Source organism: Aotus nancymaae, unplaced genomic scaffold (assembly GCF_030222135.1).
Source record: "Aotus nancymaae isolate 86718 unplaced genomic scaffold, 86718_ANA_hifiasm-v0.15.2.pri h1tg000062l, whole genome shotgun sequence".
Taxonomy (NCBI): Eukaryota; Metazoa; Chordata; class Mammalia; order Primates; family Aotidae; genus Aotus; species Aotus nancymaae.
This window is the reverse complement of record NW_026988476.1, coordinates 41,567,324-41,593,690: the sequence shown is the minus strand read 5'-3', so window position 1 is coordinate 41,593,690 and position 26,367 is coordinate 41,567,324. Positions and strand designations below refer to the sequence as shown.

The 26,367-nt window shown below is 39.5% G+C and overlaps 1 protein-coding gene across 4 annotated transcripts in view; it reads left to right on the top strand.

The window, feature by feature from the left end:
- MYO5A (myosin VA) overlaps nt 1-25,280 on the top strand; it is a 221,568-nt gene extending 196,288 nt beyond the window's left edge. For all 4 annotated transcript variants that reach the window (XM_064365693.1, XM_064365691.1, XM_064365690.1 and 1 more), the window contains 8 exons: nt 2,583-2,729; nt 5,014-5,168; nt 9,825-9,914; nt 11,506-11,656; nt 13,554-13,836; nt 15,671-15,845; nt 18,025-18,105; nt 18,382-25,280. In XM_064365693.1, the coding sequence (XP_064221763.1) occupies nt 2,583-2,729; nt 5,014-5,168; nt 9,825-9,914; nt 11,506-11,656; nt 13,554-13,836; nt 15,671-15,845; nt 18,025-18,105; nt 18,382-18,534 (1,235 nt within the window). In that variant the 3' untranslated portion in view covers nt 18,535-25,280. The remainder of the gene's footprint in view (nt 1-2,582; nt 2,730-5,013; nt 5,169-9,824; nt 9,915-11,505; nt 11,657-13,553; nt 13,837-15,670; nt 15,846-18,024; nt 18,106-18,381) is intronic.
- Nucleotides 25,281-26,367: the final 1,087 nt, after the last annotated feature.

Here is a 26,367-nt window from a genome sequence, read left to right as displayed (position 1 = left end):
CCTCAGCCTCCCAAGTAGCTGGGATTACAGGCATGTGCCACCATGCCCGGCTAATGTTTTCTATAGTTAGGGTTTCACCATGTTGGCCAGGCTGGTCTTGAACCCACCCTAAGTGATCCACCCACCTTGGCCTCCCAAAGTGCTGGGAATACAGGCATGAGCCACTGCACCTGGCTCTCCAGCCTCTTTATAAGGTCACTAATCTCATCCATAAGGACAGAGCCCTTATGGCCTAATCACTTCCTAAAGGTCCCACCTCTTAATAACTGTTGCATTGAAGATGAGTTTCCCCATGGGAGGGAATGCAAACATTCAATCTGTAGCAACCACCAAGGTCTCTTGAGTGTTTGAAAACTACGGTGGTGCCCTGCCTTATCTCTTTGAGGTACCATATTTGCCTGATGCCACATAAAGGATGACATTTTATTTTAATTAGTAGTTAATATGGCTAAATCAATCAAGATTATGTTGAACTGACATCTGTATTTTATTTGTGAGCTTTGCAAAGACTTAAGTCCCTAGGGAGAATTCAGAGGCAGAGAGAAAATTTTTAATGAGAGTATGGCAAATTTTATCTGACATTTTTATAAAGCACCAAAAATATCCTGGTTAGAGATTTTGCAAAAGGAAGGTGAAGATTTTTTTTAAAAAACATAAATTTTCTTAGTAAAAATATCTGTCGCATTTCACAAATTCTGAGATGCACAGTGTTTCCCATGTCTTAACAGTTGTTGATGGGTTATAGTTTAGTTGGCATTTTTAAAAATTAGTGTTATATAAAATACTGTATTTTATAACTGATAGCATCATAGATTTGATAAATCAGTAGGTTTAAAATATGTTCCTTGGGTTACATGGAGTCCAAATTTGTGCATTTATTGATAAACCTAGTATGTTGAACTTGTTTTCACTCCAGTTTCCCGTTTTGGAATTGTATATGTGGCTTAAAGTTACTAGTGACACAGACGGCAGGGGTTTTATTATTTTGTTTTTTACACGCAGCAGCAGGTTTATGATCTGTAGAGGCCACTGTGTGCTGCTTCAGAGGTCCTTGTGGTGTTGTATTTAAACTGACACCAGAAATAATTTATGTAAAACCAAACAGTTTGAATCTCCTCTTCTCTTGTGTGGAAGAATACACTTTACAGTTAGTCCCGTGGCTTTCAGACTGGATCATGCATATGAAAAACTAGATTATGGGAGATGGCCATAGCCCTGATCTGTCCAATCACAATCTGACCACTCTTTAGATATCATAGTGTTGCTGGATGGTGGTGACTTTACCTAAACCAGATTTCAGCGCTGATAGTCCCAGTGTGTGCTGCTACAGCATGAGGTGGACGATGTGTCACCAGGCTCCGTGCCACATAAGCAAGAGCACTGGCAGGTACTGATGTTCTCTGTGATAACCTCTTCCTGCGGAACTAGCTTCTCAGAACTAACCCAGGAAATTGCCCAGAGTGACACAAGAAACACTACTGACACCTCGTGGAGTCAGCAACATTAAACTTTCTAATGTTTTTGCATCTGATCTGCATTTTGTTCGACAGCAATCTCAGAACTTATACTTAATCTGCGCTTAAATCTCTTAACACTCTCCCTCCCTGTAGAGAAAAGGATAAAAAACCTGGTTACTAGCGTATATCTCCACAGTGGCTGTGATAACTCATATGTCTCTTTACTTTTCGTTGCATTTCCCATTTAAGTCTCAATTGTGAGATGAAATTGGAGACTTTTTTTTTTTTTACCTCTAGCATAATTCTTCTCTAGCTGCTGCCCTTGACAATAGTGACCATCTTTAACATCTGAAAGCATTGTAAACCAGTGGTTGTACTTCATTGATTGCAACTTCATAGTAGAATTTTTAACATTCTATTTAAAAAACAAAACAAAAAAATAACATTTAGGGAATCATACTACATAGAGATAGTTTATCTGCTCGTGATTTCTCTGGGAATGAGGGTGGCAGAAGAAAATTAGGTCTTTGACATATGAGGCCTTTGTGAAAAATAATACATTTTGCATCAAGTGGTATGAAGAAACACACTTCTACCAGCTATCTGCTGGTGCTTTGAACTGATTGTAATGATACATTTAAAGTAAATGTTCTTTTGCTTTTAACGACTAAAGTCATTGAGCCAAGGGCAAGGGAGAATTGTTTCTGCTCCTGCTGCCCCTTTGTAGGATATTGATTATTCCTCCTGTGAATTAAGGTCAAACTATGTTTAACCACTTCTGATTAGTATCAGTTAACAAATATGTTAAGCCACTTATTTTTTGGACATTTACTCTTATTGAAAAATAAACCTTATTACATAAAAAAAGGTTTTGAATCACGTAAGGTTATTTGATGTTAATTTATGGTTAGATAGGAGTGGCTTTCAGAGTAAGATTACCATATAATTTTGCCATCTATTTGACTAATTTGAACAGAAAAAAAACATTTTAAGAGGAAGCAATTAAGTGGCAAATATGGCAAGTTTCAGTTGTTGTAGAGTGCATTCAAAATTATAGGAACTTGGAGGCCTCTCATCTTTTCTATATGGAAAACATTTTCTCCTTCTTTCTTACTTCTCATAAAGTGGGCCAGATGGAGAACATATCCCCAGGACAGATCATTGATGAACCCATTCGACCAGTCAACATTCCCAGGAAAGAAAAGGATTTCCAAGGAATGCTGGAATACAAGAAGGAGGATGAGCAAAAACTTGTTAAGAACCTGATTCTGGGCAAGTATTTTCTGCATTGGATAAAAGTTATTTCTGGCACATTGGTCAGTGGTGGGAAAAACTAGTCACTAATTTTTGAAATATTCAACATAGGTTTCATTAGTCCTCATCACATACCATGTATTCTAGTGCTGCAGTAGTGTCCTGACCATACCAAGCACTTTCAGTCCAACTGCTGGGACACGTGCCTCAGACCCACCTACAAGGATTGCTCTAGATCAGGTCTTCTCAACCCTGGCTGCACATTAGAATCACCTGGAAGCTTTGAACCATACTGATATATTTCTCCCTCCTGCCCAGTTAAATCAGAATCTTTGCCTTGCAATGTCTAGTACTTTTTTAAAAACTCCTCAAGGCCAGCCTTGGCAACATCGCAAGACCGCATCTCTCAAAAAAAAAAAAAAAATTAGCCAGGTGTGGTAGTGCATGCCTGTAGTCCTAGATGCTCAAGAGGCTGAGGTGGGAGGATCACTTAAGTCCAGGAGTTCGAGACTACAGTGAACTGTGATTACAACACTGCACTCCAGCCTGGGCTACAGAGCAAGAGTCTGTCTCAAATATAAAAATAAAAAGCTTCTCAAGGGATTCTTAAGTGTAACCATGGTTGAGCACAACTTCTCTAGGCCATTAGGTTCCTGAATTTCAGTGTTTCCTTAATCACCTAGAAAGGTTTGCAATTAGGTCAAGGACAACAGTGTAATAATAGGGAGGAAACAAAAGAAAAAGAAACAAGGAAAAGATTCTAACAAAGGAAGGAATGAACAGAACAAATGAGATGGCAGTAGAAGAAGCATTTCAGAGCAGCACACAGCCTTTAAGATTGGGTCTGAGCCTGCTGGCTTTGCAAGAAGACTTTTTAGAGGGTGCTGGTGAATTACTAGAGTGCACACTGTAAGTTGTGAAGCGAAAATCCTAAAAACTTCTCCTTTCAGCCTTTGCACAGCATTCCTCCTGCCAGGTGCCTGGGTGACAGCAATGTGATTGGCACTTATACCTGATTGAATGTTCCTAGCATTAAACTTAGTACTATATATAGTGCAGAGTTGCTTAAGTTTCAACATGAATTTCATTTAGCAAAAATGTTAAGGAGTCACTGGTTTTTAAAAATAGAATTAACAGATTTATCAATTCAGCAAATGTTTAATGAACTCTTATCATGTGCCAAGCATTTTCTAGGTAATGAGCAAAGTGAAGTACCCATTCTCACAGAGTTTACATTCCAGGGGAGAAATAAAGAAAAGAAAAGAAACAAATATAGGATATGTTGGAGTAAAAAGAAGAAAGAGTGAAGGCAGGTGTACTGGTTTATGTAAAATTTTCAGGAAACACTCTTTGGTAAGGTGATCTTTGGACACACACCAAGGGAAGTAAGCGAGCAAGTCATGCTAATAGCTGAGGAAAGAACATTCAAGGCAGAAAAATAATAAGCATGTGGGCCCTGGGCAGGGAGCATACCTGGCATGTTCAACCAACAACAAGGAGACCCATTTGACTGGAGCAGAGTGAGCTGGAGTGGGGAAGGGAATATGGACTATGGTAAGGATTTTGGCTTTTATAAATGCATGAGATGAGAAGCTGCGTGGAGGATCCTCAGAACAAGAGTAACATGATCTGACCAATATGTTCCAAAAGAATGGCTCTGACTGTTTTATGGAAAATGCATTACTGGGGAGCGAGTGATGAATGAAGGAGGCATGTTAGGGAGCTATTGCAGCAGCCCAGCCCAGCAGGAGATGACGGTGGCCTCCATGGGATGTCTGTAGCTGGTAGAAGCAGTGAGAAGTAGTTGGCTTTGGACGTTTTTTGTAGATAGAGCCAACAGGATTTGTTGATGGATTGGATATGTGGTATGAGAAAAGAAAGGAGTCAAAAATGAGCATGAGGTTTATAACCTAGAATACTGGAAGACTGGAGCTGCCACTTATTTACTAAGATGGGGACAACTTCCAAAAAAGTAGGTTCCATAGGGAAGCAAGAGTTGGGTTTGGTAGAGGCCTAGTTTCATGTGCCTGAGGAGAGATGTCAAGAAGGCAGTTGATAGTGAGACTGGAGTTCAAGGGAAAAGTCAGCACAGGAGATATCAGTTTGGGAGTTGTCACTATATAGACATGCCCCACACTCTAGAATTTTTCTACTTAATGAGCTATTAAAATACCCTTTTTATATTACCTATTTACCTTGAATGATTGAATTCTTACATGACAACTGTGCTTTTATATCTCACAATGCATGCCTTACAAAAATTATCCATGTTATATAAAATTATTATTTTTTCTTCTTTTAGAACTGAAGCCACGTGGTGTAGCAGTCAATTTGATTCCAGGATTACCGGCATATATCCTGTTTATGTGTGTTCGACATGCTGACTACCTGAATGATGATCAGAAAGTAAGGTCGTTGCTAACATCAACAATTAACAGCATCAAAAAAGTATTGAAGGTCAGTTCATGTTCAACAAAATTCTCATCATGAATTGTTAAAGATGACAGAATCTGCACTGATTGCTTTTCCTTGCTTAGACTTTAGCTAAGTTGCTTGTTATGAACACTTTCCAGTTTTTATTTACTTATCTATCTATTTTGAGACAGGGTCTTGCTATGTCACCTAGGCTGGAGTGCAGTAGTGCGATCTCAGCTCACTGCAGCCCCGGTGCAATCCCAGGCTCAAGCGATCCTCTCAGCTCAGCCTCCCAGGTATCTGAGACCACAGTTGTACGCCACCACACCCAGCTAATTTGTTATGTTTTGTAGGGACAGGGTCTCACTGTGTTGCCCAGGCTGGTCTCCAGTTCCTATGTTCCAGTGATCCTCCACCTTCAACTTCCCAAAATACTGGGATTACAGGCATGAGCCACTGCACCCAGCCACTTTTCAGTCTTGAGCGAAAACTTCCACTGGAGGAAACATTCTTCCTTGAACATGTCTATCTGCCTTCTTTCAAAACAGGGCTCAAGTTGAACAGTAATCAAAATTAACTTGACATAACTGCATTTAACTGGCAGTATACTAAGTTTATTCATGAACAGATATAGTTTTAGGTTTTACTTAGAACTAAATTAAAAATAATTAGTAGAATCCATGTATACAGGAAATGTGATACTGAAATTAAAATAGATGTTAAATAAGTTTAAGACATGGCTCATTCATATAAAAAAACATCTGATAAAACATTAAATTTTTTCTTCCAACTTTTTCTCCATCTCACCCCATAAGTTTCCCTGTTACCTAAAATGTGAGGTTCCATGTGGGAAGCAACACACAGATGCTAATCAGAGAAGAGAGACTTGGAAAAGATAGCAAAGTTATATAACTGAGCAGAAAGCCTACACAACTCGGTAGTCACTGAGTCACCTTGCATAATCCCCCTCTTGACTCCAGAGAAACAGTGAGCACAGGTTTAGTTCTCAGTGTTGCTGTGAGGAGCTCAGATCGTGTGCTCCAGGTCCTTTGCTTTCTGATTATCGAACTTAATGACAACTTTTAGGGTAAAGATAAGTGGATAGTCAGCATGCCCAGTGGACTCTTTCAAATCCAAGACTTAGTTTATGAACTTTAAAAAAAATTAGGTAAAACATACATAACATAAAATTTACCATATTCACCATTTTCAAGAGTTCAGTTATGTGGCATTAAGTGTGTTCACACTGTTGTACAGGCATCACCACCATCCATCTCCGGAGCTTTTTCATCCTCACCATACTGAAATGCAGAGTACCCGTTAAATACTAACTCCCCATTCCTCCCTCCTGCAGCCCTGGAGAATGAACTTTTGATAGTTGCCGGTTCTCTGTCAGTCCCTACTGTGCAGATACTTTCTGTCGTTAACATTCTACAGTGGTTACTAAAGCATGAAGTTTCTGAAGATTGAACATTTAAAACTTGATGAATGTTTTCCAAACATAAATCATTTTATTTTTAGTGTGTTGATGCAGTATGCACTTAGATAGACTACAAGTTTCGCTACTTTTTAGGCCAGTTCCTAGAGAGAAAAAAAGTAAATCATAAAGTTTTCTTTCTGTCATCACAATTGCAAGAAGATACTTAACTGGTTTGACTATCAGACCAAATCATGTAAAGATTAAAAATGAGTGGGTACTAGAACATAACACTGTTTAATACCATTTTAAATTAATGTGCATTTGTCTCACATCCCAATTCTGAATTGTGTATTTGTCTTGCATACCTGTTTCAACTTTGGCAACTGTTTTTTTGCCATCAGCCCTGCGCAGCATAACTAGCCAAAGATACGTAGAGAATCCATACAGTTTTTAGCTTATGATAATTTCTGATAAAAACTGCAAATAGCTTTGAGTTCAACTTGTTTTCTCTATGAGATAGAATAAGAACTAACATGGATTTATTAATTTTGATCAAATACAGCTTGTTTATTATAGAAAATATTACTTTGGTCGGGCGCGGTGGCTCAAGCCTGTAATCCCAGCACTTTGGGAGGCCGAGGCAGGTGGATCACGAGGTCAAGAGATCGAGACCATCCTGGTCAACATGGTGAAACCCCGTCTCTACTAATACAAAAAATTAGCTGGGCATGGTGGCGCGTGCCTGTAATCCCAGCTACTCAGGAGGCTGAGGCAGGAGAATTGCCTGAACCCAGGAGGCGGAGGTTGCGGTGAGCCGAGATCGCACCATTGCACTCCAGCCTGGGTAACAAGAGTGAAACTCCGTCTCAAAAAAAAAAAAAAAAAGAAAATATTACTTTAACAAACTCAGTGTGGTAACCTCTTAAGTAAAGAGTTGGCATTCAATTTTAATATTTTTTTAATCTCCAAAGAAGTAAATGTTCTTTCATTTTGAAGTAATATAGAGTATCTCATTTTCATGAGAACAGCAGACACCCTTAGTGTTCAGATTATATTTGTTGAGTTACTTTGTTTAAAAGTGGGCTGGGTACTGTGGCTCATGCCTGTAATCCCAGCACTTTTGAGAGGCATAGGCAGGAGGATTGCTTGAGGCCAAATCTGACAACATTGTGAGACCCCGTCTCTACAAAAAATTAAAAAATTAGCCAAGCATGGTGGCATGTTCATTTAGTTCCAGCTACTCGGGAAGCTGAGGTAGGAGGATCACTCGAGCCTGGGAGGTCAAAGCTGCAGAGAGCCATGATCGCGCCAATGCACTCCAGCCTGGATGACAGACAGAATGAGTCGCTGTCTCAAAAAAAAAAAAAAAAAGTGGCTTAGCAAAGGCTGGAGCCCACTAATGAAAACAGATGCCAAATTATTTCTAAAATGAAGTCTTCTGCTTAGGTTTTAATCACCTTTATCTGGTAACTCTTTAGTATAGGTGCAGTTACATCCAGCTGAGGCTATTCTGAAGATCTCTGCAGTTTGATTTGTGTAGAGTTCAGTGAAGACAGTCTAGATTGGTGCTTTAGTGATACTCTCCCACAGCCCGACAGTGACCAGCAGAGTTTCCCAACCTGCTTTCATTGTCTTTGCCAGCTTATCTCAGAGCCTCCACTAGGAACAGTTGTAATCCAGATTTTTGGAAGAGGCAGAGTTATTTTTGGTCAAATCTGCACTTCAGCTATAGGATGATTTTCTATGTTTGGGAATGTAATAAAATTTTATTTACTGGCAGTCCTCCTTCACTGGAAGACTGCATAGCTGGGTCTTTCAGATATTTACTTAGTAAGAAAGTCAGGACCTGAACTCAGTTATTCTGTCTCAGCTTAAAAGACAATTAGGTTTGATATCCTCTAGGATTTTTTTCTTAAGGTCTTTTTAGGGGAATATTCTACAAAATTTAAGGGTATTTTATACTTTCTTAAAAATTTGATTTTATTTATGTAAAAAGAATGATATTATGAGAAACCCATCTTTCCCCATGATATATCCTGTGCACTTTTACTGCATAAAGCCACTACCAAGAAACCAAAGGCAGATACTCTCATACAGCTTCTAAGAACCTGGGTTTTGTCGTGATATAGTAATAGAGTCATTGGAATATATGATTTCTTGCAAAAAAAAAGAGCTTCTAAGATCATTTAATGCTAGGTACCTGTCCTAGATAAACTATTCTGATTTTCCTTTGCAGGGTTTTTTGAGAAAAAGTGTAGGCAAACATTGATATTTCTTTGACTTCCCATATCCAAACTGGGATTAGTTCATCTAAATGGTTTAGTTTACGAATGCATAGTCCTTCCAGGTATGTCTGCCATGAAGCCTCTGGGAGGTATTCCCAGCCCCAACGTCTTTTTCAGGCACAGTGAGTGTCTCTTCTTCCTGCCATGGTGGCCCAGTCCTGGTGAAGAGCCAATCAGCTTTCCCCTGGCTGTGCTGCTCAGCGCAGGACTTCCTCCATCTCATCTCGATTCACAGCTCATAAATTTTATCTTACCTTTGACAAGATTTTTAATCTAGTTTGGGTTTAAGTGCTTCAAACTCTTTTTCATATTGTTTCCCACAATACTAGTTACTCCTCTTTGTGTTTTTAGTTCTGATTCCCATTGTTAACCCCAAGGGACATGAGTTTCCATCAGCTGTGGCTGAGTGAATTTTTTTTTTTTTTTTTTTTTTTGAGACAGAGTCTCATTCTGTTGCCCAGGCTGGAGTTCAGTGGCACAATCTTGGCTCACTGCAATCTCCGTCTCCTGGGTTCAAGTGATTCTCCTATCTCAGCCTCCCAAGTAGCTGGGATTACAGGCGTGTGCCACCACACCCAGCTAATTTTTGTATTTTTAGTAGAGATGGGGTTTCACCATGTTGGCCAGGCTAGTCTTGAACTCCTGATGTCAGGTGATCCACCCGCCTTGGCTTCCCAAAGTACCGTGATTACAGGTGTGAGTCACTGTGCCCAGCTGGGTGAAATTTTTCCTGCTTAAAGGAACAGCTAAATTCACGTAAGTTTAATTTTCTATGCCAAAAAAGTGAATGGCAAGCAAAGCAACAACTAATGAACCCGGTGGCTGACATTCTGATAGCGATGACATTAAAACTTCACAACTGCAATGTGATTTATTTTTATAATTGTTTATAATGGCAACTGAAAGAAATGGGTCCTTTGGTATCTGTTCAATTTTTTTTAGGTTGTTATTTCCCTAAGGAAAAGACAAATTTAGACTTATTCTCTCTTTCAGAAAAGAGGTGATGATTTTGAAACCGTCTCCTTCTGGCTCTCTAACACATGCCGATTTTTGCACTGCTTGAAGCAGTACAGTGGAGAAGAGGTGAGAAAACCTTGATTACAAAACCAGCATACTATACTTTCTCTAACCTTTTTAAGGAAAAATCTAAAAGCACAAAATGTTTAATCATTTCTCACTTTAGAAACCCAAATTCAGAGGTGGCTTAGAAGTTCATTGCTTTGTTTGATGTTCACTATCTATGAAACAGTGATTTGGAGAATGACAGTTTCTTTTTTATATTATAAGAAAGCATAGAAAAAAATAAATTGAGCATTGGTCAGTGAATAGTTACCAGAAGTGAAACTTTTTGTCAATATGTTTTAGTGGGCATTTCAGGAGCTCATATCAGAATAGTGAACTATTTCAAGAAATTAATCTTTTGGCTTGCCATAAAACATTAAAAGGTGATCAAAGATCATCTCTTTTAATTTGTCCAAAAAAATCTCTGTTGTGTTTTTTTTTGTAGGGATGTGTTCATTAGTTGTTTGATAGACTTCAAATATTTCAAAACTATGTAGAATATTAATAATGACTATTTATTAAGGGCTGTTTAGTATGTGTCAGACAGCACTTACTACACATGATGTTATTTATGATAATTCTTACAGCATCTCTGTGAGGTAGGAATTATAGCCCAGTTTTATAGATGAGGAAGCCAAGGCTTACTAGGGCTCATTGATTTGCCCAAGTTCTCTTGGCCACAAGGAGCAGAGCTGGGATCCTGGGTCTGACACCGCTGAGGTCCCATGACCCTAACTGACTGCCCTCAGTACCTCCCATCCCTTTGCCAGGAGGGCAGCAGAGAAGGTCCCCAGCAGCACTTCCCAAGCACCCAGAGGCCCAGGCCTGTCCTGGCAGATGATGGGAGACACAGAGATGAGCAGGGCCTGGTCCCTGAGAAGATGGGGCCGACAGACCAGAATCCCCCAGAGAGGCTGATTGTGTCCTGTCAGTCCCCACATTTGGACCAGTCATTAAGTAGGTGGTAAGGAGGCAGATGCTTGGCTGTGGGGAGAATCCTTTATCAGGCAGCATCAGGCAAGCAACGTGTTAAACTGCAAAGTGACTGGAAAAAGAGCTGCCCATTCAGTTCCATTTTAACAGATAACACCAAAGATTCCCTTCTAACCTCTGACTGAAAACCATGGTATGGGTACCACAAAATATAGTAAAGGGAAATTTTTGTATGTATTCACCAGTCTCTGTAGAAATTGGGCTATTTCAAGATTATGTATGTCCTTTGGGTATAGTATTTAAGAATAGGACTATATTTAATGAACTGAAGTTAAGAGATTAGTACTTTAGGTAATTTAGTGTTTGACAGTAAACCTGCTGTTTCAGAAGTGAAACACTTACTTTGTTTTTTTTTTAGTTAAGTTCCTCCAATTAATTTCATTGACATTGTATTGGAAAGATTTAAATGCTAAGTTGCCAAGTTTAGGTATTACTGAAAAGCTAGTAAGAAGCAAAGAAACACACATCAGCGTTTGAGAATGTCAGTCCTGGCATTGTAGTGGGGAAGCTCCTCGGACAGAGGGGAAAAGAGCATGAAGATGCTGATCAGATCAAAGATAGTTAAACTGAAGAGATGGGGTACTTCACGTGTATCTTTAACTTTGCATTATGACTCTAGGGCTTTATGAAGCACAACACATCTCGCCAGAATGAACACTGCCTCACCAATTTTGACCTGGCTGAGTATCGGCAGGTGCTGAGTGACTTGGCCATTCAGATCTACCAGCAGCTCGTGCGGGTGTTAGAGAACATCCTTCAGCCAATGATTGGTAAGGCCAGGGCCCTGCTGGGCGTCTCAGCCTGCCTATCACTTGTACCGATCAATAAGTAGCCACCAGTGGCACATGTTTCAGGGCAGGTATTCATATGAGGAGCATAAACTAGTAAGATACAGGGCTAAACCTAGCTGAGGAATCCCAGAAACCCAGCCATAGTTGACTGGGATGCATCAAAATCATTCCTTCCACAAGACTGAAACAGTAATATCTGGTTTCCTTCCTTAATGTTTAATGTTTAAATACCGTTTAATCCATGAATTTTAAAAAATTGTTTTAAGTTACCAAACACTGTTATCTTCCAGCAAATTATCAGCAGGCTCTTAAAGCCACTTCTAGCTACACTTTCTTTCCCCATCCTTGCATTTTCCACATTTCCACAACTTCATTTCCCTTCCAAGGGGTCATAGTGTTTCCTTTGCTTTCATAGGCCACAGTTAACTAGCTATTTGAGACATAAAAAGTTGAGGAAGCCATGGGAGATGGCAGTGTTTTCTTCAGTTGTCCCTTAAAAGGTCATGAATTTAAAGCACCCTAGGTCAGCTAAAATGTAGGCGGTAACACAGATACCAAGAAGGTCACCAATCTTCAACCAATCTTTCTTTTGCTTTGCCTGTTTCTATTGGCTAAATAAGAAATTTGCCTTGAAGAAGCCCCACTCTAAATCATTACCCCCATCTCCCAGTCATTTAACATCAACACAAATGTACTAGTTCTAGGGAATCTGTGTTTAGCACAGTTAAGTAGCAAGATGAACCAGATGTGGCCTTTGCTCTCAAGGGGCTCCCAGTCAGGGAGTGGACATCTCAGAAATATTCTAGGGGAGGCATAAGCCAAATGCTAAGAGAGCACAACAGGGAAGCAGCAGGGCCACAGATGAGAAGATGAATCCTGGGAGACTGAGGTCAGCCCAAGGTCTCACTGCTATTGTGGGAAGCCCAGAATAAGAAAGGGCCCAGCTCTCCGGCCCCATACCACTCCCCTCTCTCACATCTTCTCCAAGATGATTATCAGTGCCCTTCTTTTCTTACTGTTTTTGCCTCTGAGGCTCAGATAACATGGAGAATGTTTATCTTAAGCCTGACTGCTATCTACATCTCTCAAAAACCCACCCAAGACACACACCATTGTGCTATCACAAGGCTACTGCTTCTTATGCTTCTTATTTTAGAAAATACACCATTAAGTTTACTTAAGTTCATAGTAAATTTTTGCATTTAAGAATTATTCCTCATCCTGGCCAACATGGTGAAACCCCATTTCTACTAAAAATACAAAAATTAGCTGGGTGTGGTGGCGTTCACCTGTGGTCCCAGCTACTCAGGATGCTGAGACAGGAGAATCACTTAAACCCAGGAGGCAGAGGTTGCAGTGAGCCGAGATCACGCCACTGCACTCCAGCCTGGCGACACAGCAAGACTCTGTCTCAAAATAAATAAATAAGAAATAATTATTCCTTCAGTAAAGTTTAAAATCCAGAAGCCCTTTTGTAGTGAAGTTCCTTTTCCCACCTTTTTGGCACCCAGATCTTTTTTTTTTTTTTTTGAGATGGATTCTCACTCTGTCACCCAGCCTGGAGCTCAGTGGTGCGATATCAGCTCACAGCAGCCTTTGCCTCCGAGGTTCAAGTGATTGTCCTCCCTCAGTCTCCTGAGTAGCTGGGATTACAGGTGCATACCACCACACCTTGCTAATTTTTGTACTTTTAATAGAGATGGGGGTTTCCTTATGTTGGCCAGGCTGGTCTTGAACTTCTGGCCACGAGTGATCCACCCACCTCGGCCAGTTTTCCAAAGTTGAATGAATGTGTCTGTGTTTGTGCACATGATTATGTGCACATGAAAGGTTTCCTTCCACATCTTCACCTCTAACAACTGAAATATTCCTGCAGTCTCAGGCATGCTGGAACATGAAACGATTCAGGGCGTGTCCGGAGTGAAGCCCACAGGGCTGAGAAAGCGAACCTCCAGTATTGCCGACGAGGGCACCTACACGCTGGACTCCATCCTCCGGCAGCTCAACTCCTTCCACTCGGTCATGTGTCAACACGGCATGGACCCTGAACTGATCAAGCAGGTGGTCAAGCAGATGTTCTATATTGTGGGGGCCATCACCCTGAACAACCTACTCCTGCGGAAGGACATGTGCTCCTGGAGTAAAGGCATGCAGATCAGGTGAGCAAATACCAACACCTGCGACAGCCTCTTTTTGCTGCCTGGCTGGCCTGCCAGGGTTGTGGAGAGCTAATGACTTGTTTTTGGTCTTTGCACTTGACGTCTGGGGCTGTGCAGCCAAGCAGCAAGGGAGGAACTGGCACGGAGCCACTTTCCCTTGTCTGGCTGGATTTCTCTAGATCTCATTATTGCTTTCTGTCTGTACCCTGCCAACAGGTTCTTCACATTCTTGATAGGAAACCCTTACTCCACTGCGAAGCTTGCTTATTTGGGGAAGTAAAGAGATGATGCAAATATACACAAAGATGAGATAGCTGCTTCCTCTCCTTATGTGTGTGTTTTAATTATACAATAAGAAATTATTAAATTATAATGAAGATTTCTAGTGTTTGATTGCTCTTAGAAATATATTTTTGGAAAGATATCTTTTTGTACCTATGGCAAAAAGAACAGGTCTAATAGATATTTTACTAATTCTTAAAATATCCTCCCTCTGTATTTAAGAAAAGCTACACTTAAGTTTATGCCCAATATTCCTTAGCATAACCTCATTATTATAATATAATTCATTCTTTTGCAAATTTTAAAAAATATTTTAATATTTATTTATTTCTTTTTGAGACAGAGTTTTGCTCTTGTTGCCCTGGCTGGAGTGCAATGGCACAATCTCAGCTCACTGAAACCTCTTCCTCCAGGTTCAAGGGACTCTCCTGCCTTAGCCTCCTGAGTAGATGGGATTACAGGCGTGTACCACCACGCCTGGCTAATTTTTGTATTTTTAGTAGAGACAGGGTTTTACCATGTTGGCCAGGGTGGTCTCGAACTCCTGACCTCCGCTAATCCACCTGCCTCAGCCTCCCAAAGTGCTGGGATTACAGGCGTGAGCCACCATGCCTGCCACAAATTTTTTATTTTAAAACAGCTAGAATATTCACCAAGAGGTGGGAAAAATGATTTCTCCTATGAAAATTTTAGTAGTTACTCAATCTCAGGATTAATGTTCTTTTCAAATTTTCCATCCTGACTCACATTGAATTGTGGTGAGTTTAAAGACAATAATGCCTTCCTCTCAGATAGTAGAACATATTTCTCCATAAGCTCTAAGTGGAATGTGGAGCCACCTGTCATAATATTATGCTGGATCCTATTTGCCTGGTTGCTAAGTGCTGACTGTGTGTCCATTGACCTTATCTTAGGACCGCTGCCACTTGGTGAAATCTCAGTGTCTTTGTAGTTTGTCTCTGTCCCCATTTGGAGTCCTTGTCTCTTCCAAGGGCCCTCCGTTGCCTCTCTCTTCCTTCATCCTGCAGCTTTCTTGGGCCACTGTCTTCATCTCCTAGGCTCTTCCCTTAAGGCCTGAGCACAGGTATATGTTGGGGCTTCTAGTTATTCAGTTACCTGATTTGGAGTTTGCCTTAAGAGAAAGTACTTCAAGGATTATCAAGTCTCATCCTGCAACAGTAACCCAGCTCTGAAATTGTAAGAGAAGCTACAAAGTGTTTTCTGGCAGAGCTACATTAAGTATTCTATTTTGTTTATTAGCAAGTCTAATAACTTTTGCCATAATGACTTCATATCCATTTTCCAGTAAAGAGAATTACATTATCTTGTCATTTAATCTTATATAATGATGATTATAATCCTCATGACTATAATAAGTTTTTAAGCACAGCTGATGAGATTTAAGAAAATTGAACAAAAATACTGCCTGTCATTTTAACAGAAATCCTGACAAGGCCACACACACCAAAATTAAGACATTTTTGACAATATTCAGCAAATTTGCATTCTCTGTATCTCTCTCTCTCTCTCTTTTTTTTTTTTTTTTGCATAGATACAATGTCAGTCAACTGGAAGAATGGCTGCGTGACAAGAATCTGATGAACAGTGGGGCTAAAGAAACCCTGGAACCTCTCATTCAGGCTGCTCAACTTTTGCAAGTGAAAAAGAAAACAGATGATGATGCAGAAGCCATTTGTTCTATGTGCAATGCTTTAACTACTGCCCAGGTAGAGCAATTCTCTCTGTTATGAAATAATTTAACATTCATCGAAGTTGATCTTTAGGGAAGTAAAAAAGTTTTCTACTTATTGCTTATATCTCTGAGCTGCCTTCATCTGTGTCCAAGAAGATATGCCTGTACCGATCTTAAAGCAAGGAGATTTTGCCAGAAATTAATGCATTTCAGTGCTAATTACAGTTAAATGTGTTCAGTATTCAACAAGTATTTATTGAGTGCTTACAGTGTTCTATATAACATTGAAGGCACTGGGATACATAGACAAAGCAAAGTCTCTGCTCTCATGGAGTATACAGTCTACGTGGCTTATATTCCATAAAATAGCTTTCCATATTATTTGATAATTGAGTGGATTATCAAATAATCACTTTGTTTTTAAAGACAGATAGTGGTTACTTCAACAAGTGTAATTGAACCTCCATCTGAAGGCACCATAGTTATTGCTGGGGAAGATGCTTCAATAAATAAGGAAAATTTTCTGCCTTCAAGGAGCTTACAGTTTAGTAGGGAAGACAGAGTTGTATCCAGATGACTCTATCATAGAGACTCTAGCAAATTCTATAGCAAGATATCTAAAGGAAGACTTTCTTAATGTTTATCATATGTCCTATAACATATGAAATTTTCAGTTTTGCCCAATACAATTAAAACTCAATCAGTAGGCCAGGTGTGGTGACTCACACCTGTAATCCCAGCACTTTGGAAGGCCAAGGCGGGCAGATCACCTGAGGTCAGGAGTTCAAGACTAGCCTGGCCAACATGGTTAAACCCTGTCTCTACAAAAATACGAAAATTAGCCTGGTGTGGTGGCAGGTTCCTGTAATCCCAGCTACTTGGGAGGCTGACGCAGGAGAATGGCTTGAACCCGGGAGGCGGAGGTTGCAGTGAGCCGAGATTGTGCCAATACATTCCAGCCTGGGTGACAGAGCAAGACTCCATCTCAGAAAAACAAACAAAAACTCAGTAGATAATCAGAATCAAGATTTGTAGTTTCTTAATGTTGAATTCATATTTGCATAAGTTATTGCTAAAAATAAAGCAGAACTATCCTACTGAACAGTGGTCTTGAGATTTCCTCCCAGTTTCTTCAAGTGTGGAAAGTAAGAATACACTGGAGGAAGCCCAGCTTTATAGAAGTTGTCTGTCATTCAACTTCTAAAGAATATACTTTAATCCTTAAATATACTTTAAGCATATTTCACAGAGTGAGGCAGACCTACAATTTATTTATTTAGCAAATGTTAGTTAACTAAGTGGTTCTCCTTTTTAAAATTCAAATACTTGCCTTTGAGGGACTGATCCCTGATTCACTTTGTCACCCACAGACCTGATAAACGTGCCCACTTTCTAATTCATCTCTCTCTGGTCCTTAATTTATTTTCCTATAAATCAGCACTGTCCTGCATTCAACTATTATTTTCATTCTGTGTTATTTAAATAGCCACCTGTGGCTAGTGACTACTATTGTATTGGACAGCACAGCTTTAGACAATATCTTGAAAATGGAAATGTCTACCTTACATAGACAATGATTTAATTAGAAAAGTCTATTTAGTTTAAATAGACATGACCATTTTACAAAAGAAATTATTGGACTTTTTGAAAAATAGCTTCATACTCTCTAAGTAATTGGTAATTTCTTTAGGGGCTTTTGTTATTCATGTTATTTATGATGTTTTATAAAAATATGATTTAAAAAACATTCAAAAGAGATAATTATATTAATATAGCTAACATTTTTATATAGTGAAAACAAGTTGAAGAATGGTATTAATGGAATGAATCCCATTTGTATAAAAATAATATGAACTAGAATATGTATAGCAGCTAGAAGGTTCAGTGTATGGTTAACAATTGCCACTTTGGGAGACTGGAAGGATGGGAGTGGGGACATTTAGTTTTCATATTTTATTCTCTTGCGCTGTTTGAATATTCTTCTAAATTTATACAGCTTCTTACATTATTACACAAACATCACCTTGATACAGTCTCTTATAAAAATTCAAATAACAAAGGTAAATGAGCAGACCAGCTTCTCCTTCCTTATGGTTCTAGACCATACCTGAGTAGAACTGAAATCTGTACCCACAGATCCTTTCAGTTTTTCAGATTTAGGTACCCAGTGTGTATTGATATGCCAAAAACTTTGATCATTTCATTTCTCACAGATTGTCAAAGTATTGAATTTGTATACCCCAGTTAATGAGTTTGAAGAAAGAGTCTCTGTATCATTCATTCGTACTATACAGGTAAGAGCTCCCATCTTTTTCTTTGATTCACCAACACAGTCTTTTGAATGGACATTTTGTAATTTATTGAAGGATAATATGTTATCTTTTATTATCTTATTTTATAATGCACTAACTTTTTTGATAATACTTTATTGGGAAAATGAAGTGAGTTTAAAACAAAGATAAACATTCTTCATTAGTTGAAAATTTGAGGGTAGAAATTTCAGTAGAAAAAAATCTTTTAGGCTCAAAGAACTGATGCTCTGTTTATTTTTTTTTTCTTAATCTTCTCAGATGCGTTTACGAGACAGGAAAGACTCTCCCCAGCTGCTCATGGATGCTAAACACATCTTTCCTGTCACCTTTCCTTTCAACCCATCTTCCCTCGCGCTAGAAACCATCCAGATTCCAGCCAGCCTCGGCCTGGGCTTCATTTCACGGGTCTGAAAATGATGTCCGGGCAAACATTGACAATACATTTCTTGCCTGAAATAAGAACCCATTATTTCCAGTGAGCTACTGAAAATACATTTTGAAAGAGAAAGTACTGATTATCTCCCAATGAGAGTCATTAACTGGAAATCTTCCTAGAATACTTTCATCACCTTGGAAAAAAAGATAGGCTCTTTCGTGCTGTTATCTTTATAGTAACACTCATCCTTGACCAACTAGGGACCCTGAGTTTACATACAGGTGAATGATGGAAGGAAGGGAGGGAGGAAGGAAAGGAGGAGAAAAATGTGTCTTCGGCTGGCAGCATTTATTTTAAATCTTTAGCACTGCATTTGAATGGTATAAAAAGCATAACTTCTATAGGTGAGCTGTTAGGAAGGCATCGAAGAACCTCCTCTGCACTAAACAGGAGAACGGAAATAAAAGTCTCCATTGAGTACATATCATATCAGTTTAGTAATCAGTTATGCTGATATTGTCAAACTGGATCAAAGAAATAAACTGGCAATATGTAATTGGTCAAGTAACTTCCTTATTTGTATCACCATGATATAGAGATATTAAAGGAATGTTGGTTTGCTAAATAGCATAGATGTCCATTTGTACTATAGTTTACTGAGCATTTTAAGTTGCTGCTATATACTGTCTTCTTAAAATGTAAGTGATATTAGGCCCTACAACAATAAGCTTCTCTATCAACTCTGTTTACAGTTCAGTCAGATCACAGTTTTAACTGGATTATATGCAGATACCTACAGATTCACCTGCACAAGTAGTAGACACTGGAAAGTCATTTAGTAATATGACAAAATGCTTGACATTTAGGGGTAGGATTAGACAAAGTGGGTATTGTTGATGTCATTACATATTCAGGATGTATTACATTGATGTGCTCACTAATTTTCCTTAGGTGGATATTGCATCAGGTACAGTGTTCTGTGAAGTGACTTTTTTTTTTTTTTTTTTTGAGACAGAGTTTTGCTCTTGTTACCCAGGCTGGAGTGCAATGGCACGATCTCGGTTCACCGCAACCTCCACCCCCCGGGTTCAAGCAATCTCCTGCCTCAGCCTCCCAAGTAGCTGGGACTACAGGCGTGCGCCACCATGCCCAGCTAATTTTTGTATTTTTTAGTAGGGACGGGGTTTCACCTTGTTGACCAGGATGGTCTCGACCTCTTGACCTCGTGATCCACCCACCTCGGCCTCCCAAAGTGCTGGGATTATAGGCATGCGCCACCGCGCCTGGCCCGAAGTGACTTATTTTTAATAAGTCTGAACAGATCTGATTCGTATAGTGCATATTTTCAACCTTGACAGATTTTCTCTCTTGTTAATTTGTTAAGAATTAATCTCAGCTGGGCGCAGTGGCTCACGCCTTTAATCCCAGCACTTTGGGAGGCCAAGGTGGGTGGATCACTTGAGGTCAGGAGTTCGAGACCAGCCTGGCCAACATGGCGAAACCCCGTCTCTACTAAAAATACAAAAATTAGCCGGGCACAGTGGCATGTGCCTGTAATCCTAGCTACTCGGGAGGCTGAGGCACGAGAATCAATTGAACCTGGGAAGTGGAGGTTGCAGTGACATCGCACCACCAAACTCCAGCTGCGGTGACAGAGTGAGACTCTGCCTTAGAAAAAGAAAAAAAAAAAAAGAGTTAATCTCATTGTCTAGAAAGAATTGTCAGAATGTTAATGATTCAGGTCTTAAAACTTTGATTATGCAAAGGAAAAGAAGGTATATAATAAATATTTCATTATGATTCAGTTTTTTAAGGCTTTGCAACTTCTGTAAGTGTTCTCAGATGCCACTAGATACTTTTAAAAGCATCATATTAGAAATACTTTAAGAAGACTTATATAGGAAGTAGAAGATTGTTGAATTTTACAGAGGATTTGGTTCATTAAGACCCAGATTCTATAAGTTTTCATTCTGAAATTATAGTAAAACATATTCACCATTTTTCTTAGAAATCTTATACAATAAATCCTTCAGGTTGCACAAAAGCAAATTATTAGTTTTCATTAGAAACTCTGGTTCTGAATTACAATCATAGATTATATAATTTAACTTTTAGATGGTCTATAAAAATGACAAATCTTATTAAAATATGTGCAATATTTATGGAAGTCAAATAGCTTCATATCAGTGATAAAGATTGTTATTAAAAGATAAATACTATCTGTTAACTTACGTGGGCCTCAGTTTTCTTGTTTATAAAATAAGAGAGTTGGACACTGATTCTTAACATCTCTTCCACATTTAAAATTCTTTCTTCTGAACCCTTAGAATCTAGAGAAAAAAACTGCAGTTACTCAGTAAGTTCATTCTCTGGTGGAAAGACCAGTGTGTAGTGCCTGTCAATTCCTTAGGATTAATCAAATATAAAATCACAAGTTTGTGTAGCCGTAGCCTTTCTTAAATGTACATGATTTGTGGACATGCTTTTAGAAGGTCCTACTATATTTGTATTATAATTGGTTTAAGTAATTTTTATTACATCATGTACTGCTTTACTCAATTTGAATACATTTATTTATTTGCAATACCAACCAGAAACACTACCAATTGCATCAGATTCTCTCAGTTTTTCCTGGTTGTCAATGCGGTTTTCAATGCACAATTAAGTCATAGCCATTTGGTTTGTACCGAATGGATCAGAATCTAACAGTATTGATAGGCTGTAAGTTGGGGAGTTGCTAAGAAAATGCAACCGTGGTACAGGCTGTCCACCTCAGCCCTGGAAATGCTCCCAGACCTCCCCCAGCTTCATCCTGTGTAGCACGACTCACGTGCACCCTGAATCTTCTCAGGTCTTCCAGGTCACACTGTAGCTGTCACTGCCATGCAGCCCTTTTTGTTACTCAGACAGCTAATGTACTGGAGCATCATGAAGGAAAGGCTCTGGTGTGAGCCTTTCCCAACTCCGGTCTTTGTCCTGTCAAGTGCTGGAGCCAGAGCTCCCACTCCGCCCCTGGCGGTTTCTCCTGTTCAGTGATGGTGGTACAAAGGTTCTGCTATTCCAGGACTCCAACTTCCTCCCAGGTCTACCCAGAGCCTCAGATGGGGGTCTGAATTAACCTCTCTTGGTGGCCTGGAGATTTTTAGTCATTCACAAGAATACCTTGTAACCAGGGAACCCCAGGGCCCAGTAAATGACTCTGTATACCATTTTCTTGAAGGTACAGGAAGATTCTGCCAACTCTGGGGATCTTTGGGCCAGATTGAGGACTGCTCTCTCTGAGGTCCTTTCTTTCTGTCATCCACACTTTCTTACCCAGCTTCAGACACACCCTGCCAGCCTTTCACTTACTCATTCATTCTTCCCCTTCCCTCAACTTAATCGTCTATCTATCCTGTTGCCTGCTGTTTGTGTACTGATGGCAGGTGGATGGTGTCAGTCTTCAGTTGCCCCTGCTGGGCTTCCTGGTGCTTACCGTCAGCCCAATCTTCACAGTTTTTGTTGTTCTCACTTCTCTGCAATACATTCCTTTAGAAGACCAGTCATTGACTTTTTCTTAATTCCTCTGTGACACACAATGGGAATTCAAAGGTAGAGATCTTAAAAGTCACAACAGTTTTTTGTCTCAGTAATCCCCTCCCCACTCACCTTACTACATACAGACTCACACCCTTACAACTTGAAGCTGAAAAATTGAAAGTAATTTCCCTTCTTGCAGCTTTTCTCAGGTTAAGGCTTTAATCTGCCTGAGAGTAACTCTAAAAGGAGGGAAGATAAATACGGGATAAAATCCACAAAGTGTAGTTTCTAATTCCTTTGGAAGTTTAAAAAATTTCCACATACCTGATGCTTCTTTCATCAGGTGCAGAAGCACAAAAACATATTCCAAAACCAACTGACAGGAGATTTGGGGATTAGTGTCAGTTTGGATGGTTTGCGCTGTTATTTCTTCATTTCAATGGATAGTTTAGAGTTGGCTCTTTCTGGGTGAGTAGTTATGTGTAATATAGATCAAATCTTTTAGTAAGGTTACAGCTACATATTAGGGGAGGCTATGAAAATATTATTCGAATTTCAGTGTGTGATTGTTGTGAGAAATTACTTTCCTGGTAACCCTAGGAAAATGGGCACCTGCCACCATCCTGAGAAGTCCTCACACAATGCTGTCTGTCTGTCTGTCTCTCTCTCTCTCTCACATGCACACACACACACACACACGCATGCACGCACACACACAGTGTCTCCAATTCATAGATTTCCTTAGCAGGGGTAATCACGGATCCTCTGGGTAATGTCAGCTGCTTATGATAAAACACAGCCAAAACTAGTGCATCCTGCTGAAAGTAGTGCAGAAACAATACCTGGGTCCAGATATGCTTTCCTGCAGCGCTTTCCTCTGTTACCTCGTTTCATCCTCACAGCAGCATGGACGGTGGATGGGGTCACTTCTACAATCATTTGCCGATGATAGCTTGGGAATAGAGATGGGGCAGTGACTCACCTGATGTCACACAGCCCTCCAGCCATCCCGCTTTCCCATACAGAGCAGTGGCGTGGGCACCTGTGAGTCAGGAGAATTTAAAAACATTGTGAGGTCATGCTACTGCCCTCTTGGTACCTGTGGAATGCCCCAGGCCAACAAGGGGTGCTTTTTTATCAGAGTTGGCAGCTGGCATGTGGGAACTGAGCAAGTGCTGAGTACCGTTACTTGTTTTAAGGAGACCAAGTGCTCAGTGCCAAGTGGTTTTCTTTTTTGTCACAGTTACTTGCTATAACTAGGCTTGACTTTTGTCGTGAATCAGCGCTCTCTGGGAGGGTGCAATACTCGGTGTTTGGAGATTAGTTGGCAGCAGGCTGTCTCAACCAAAAAGACAGGAAGCAGCAAAAGCCTCTCTGAAGTTAAGAGGAGAGTTACTCTCCACACAACCGTCAGTGTCCCTACTACCAGGTGAGCTTTGCAGCCTGCACAGGCCTACAGCCACAGGCCACCTTCCCAATTTAGGTCCTCAGCACAGGGAGCCCAAGCCACTGGGTACCTTCTGAGGGCTGTTGACAGGACAGGCCATATACAAGTCAGTCTGTGTGGGAGCGCTGCAGCGTGTGCATGCTGTGCTGCAGGTGTTGACGGTGCTAGGAGGGGTGCCATGTGCATGCGCGTTGAAGAGGTTCTGTATCGCCGTGGCCTCTGTTCATGGATGAGTGCATTGTAATTTATTCTCAGGCTGTGCTGTGAGGGCCGCCTTAACCCTTGCTCCCTTCCCTTCTAGAGCTGCCTTAAGTTCTCCAGAACTTTTCTTCTGTAAAGGATATCTTGCCTGGAAGGGATATCTTGCCCTGTTTCTCAAGGTTTTGTGAGTTTTGACTGGGTGTGGCCCTGCATGACCCTCCTTCTCCTGTACTTTCTCCTCTTTCCTTTCCAAGTGGGAATGAGAACTGTGGGGCAGCGACAGTCTCAGAGCCAGTGAGAGGCTGCTTAGAGAATGCTGCTGAGTTAGTGGGACTCTGTGTCACAAGTAAGAAAATGTATATGAAAGAAATTTTGGAGGTAGGTTAGATTCTTGGTAATACTTAAATGTCTTGCTTTCTACTAACCTCTGTCACTAAAGGTAAAGGGTGGAACTCAAACTTTTTGTGGACATTCTTTTCAAAGTTTTTTAAGAACCCTGTACTATAAAAGGTTGAGTAAAAACAGGAAAGCGTGCTATACGTTCTCATCCATTGTATTACCCTAAATTAAATAAACCAACCTGAATTACAGTAGATTTCTCGATAGATCAGGAACTGAAAAATACTATGTAAAATATCTTCCAAAATGCTTTTTATACTTTTTTTATTTGTAATTTGGTCTAAAATGTTCATTAGCGTAACTTAATGGGTGTTATTGGATTCATATGACTAACATTTCTTCAGTATTGTAATGCTTGAAATATTTGAAAGAAAAATGTTTTTTAGTTGAAACTGGTATATGTAATTAATGCTTGGCAGGTCAGTATATTTTTATGCATTTTTCAGAGTCAACAGTTTCAAATATCTTATTGTTACCATATGTTATAAAATTTTAGCCCACATTTCAGGCTCCCTAAGTCATTTGAGCCATTATTTTTTCCAAACAAATGGTGAATTTTTTCTTTAAATGTGGATATATATGTTGTAATTTATGATTCCTAGTTATGTATTTTTGTGGGATCCTGCAGTAAAATTGACTTTTTTGTGTCTTTGGAAGATTTCAATTGCTCTATCAGTGTTCTGCAGAAATTAGCTCATGCCATTTAACATATTGTATTTTAATTATTAACTTTATTAATTTACTATGAAATGGACAAGCCTTTTAACTATAAGGAAATTGAACTTTTCAGTTTTCAAATATTTTTTCCTTGTTGGGTCTGGAAAAGGAATTCTACTTTGATCTGCACAGAAAATTTTGATACAATTTTTTTGCAAGTTCTTAGGTGAAACATTACCCATTAAAAAGGAAGCAGAAATACTGAGACATGAAAGGCATTATCAACTGACTCTAGGCTCTAGACCCCATTCCAGCATATCTCACGTGCAATTTTTAAAAATAAGTTAATAATTCACCTCATATCAACAAAAGCCTTTGAAACATGGGTTTTCACTAGATATACCTAGTGCTAAGATAAAAACCAAAACAATATCAGAATTACATTTATGCTCTAAATTTGTAGTTGTCCAATGTTGTGCTTAGTAAATGTGTGTCATTAATGCTGTATTCTCCTAGCTATTGTAGAAACTTGTTTAAATAAAGATATAGATATAAAGACTTTTTGTCAATGTCTTATAAATAAATCCACTACATGTTTTAAAACAACAAAACAAATTGTTTTCCTGAAGACTGGTGAATTGAAATACAACCTCTCCCCATGAGAAGGTTCTAAGAAGTCTTGGAAATTTAAAAGTTGACGAGTTCCCCTCCTATACTGGACAACTTGGAGAATTGCCAAACACTTAAACAAGCAAACAAAAACAGTTGAGGAAAAGGTAGCGTCTTTTCTTCAAGGGGAAGTCATGCCTAAATATACTGGAATTCTCTGACAGAGAAATAGCCATATAACCAAGGGGAATTTGATGTACATAATCTACTTAGAGTTTCAGAAGATTGAGGACGTCATTTGTGTCAAAAGTTCTATTTTTAGTATAGTGGGAGAGTAGACATTTTTTGACATAGGACATAGATCAAAGAAGTATGCAGATGTGCTTTTTTGTGTAGGGAAACAGGGCAGTTATTCAGATCTGTGATAGAATTAGTCTCATCTTTATTTACGATAAGGAGAAATGAGTATCATTATGTAACACATAACATTTTGGGTCAATGATGGAGCACGTATATGACAATGGTCCCATAAGATTATAACACTGTATTTTTACTGTTATCTTTTCTATATTTAGATAAATGGGTACTTACCATTGCCTGCAGTTTGCAGTACAGTGATGTTCTATACAGGTTTATAGCCTGGGAGCAATAAGCTATACCGTATAGCCAAGTTGTATAGTTGGCTATACCATCTGGGTTTGTGCCAGTACACTCTGATATTTGCACCATGATGAAATTGCCTAATGGTGCATTTCTCAGAGCATATCCCCTTTGTTAGTAATACATGACTGTACATGGTTTTCATGTAGATTATACACTGCCTACTTCCATAACACATGCATTCAACTCACTTATTAAGCACTTTTCCGGACACCATAAAAGGCCCTTGAAATATAGCAGCTTCCACATTAAATTCAGTCACTGGCCCCGTGAACTTCAGTAGAACACCAGTATGTTACAAATAATAAAATGTCAAAATTTGCAAACAATTTCTTTTTCTTTTTTTGAGACAAAGTCTCACTCTGTTGCTAGGCTG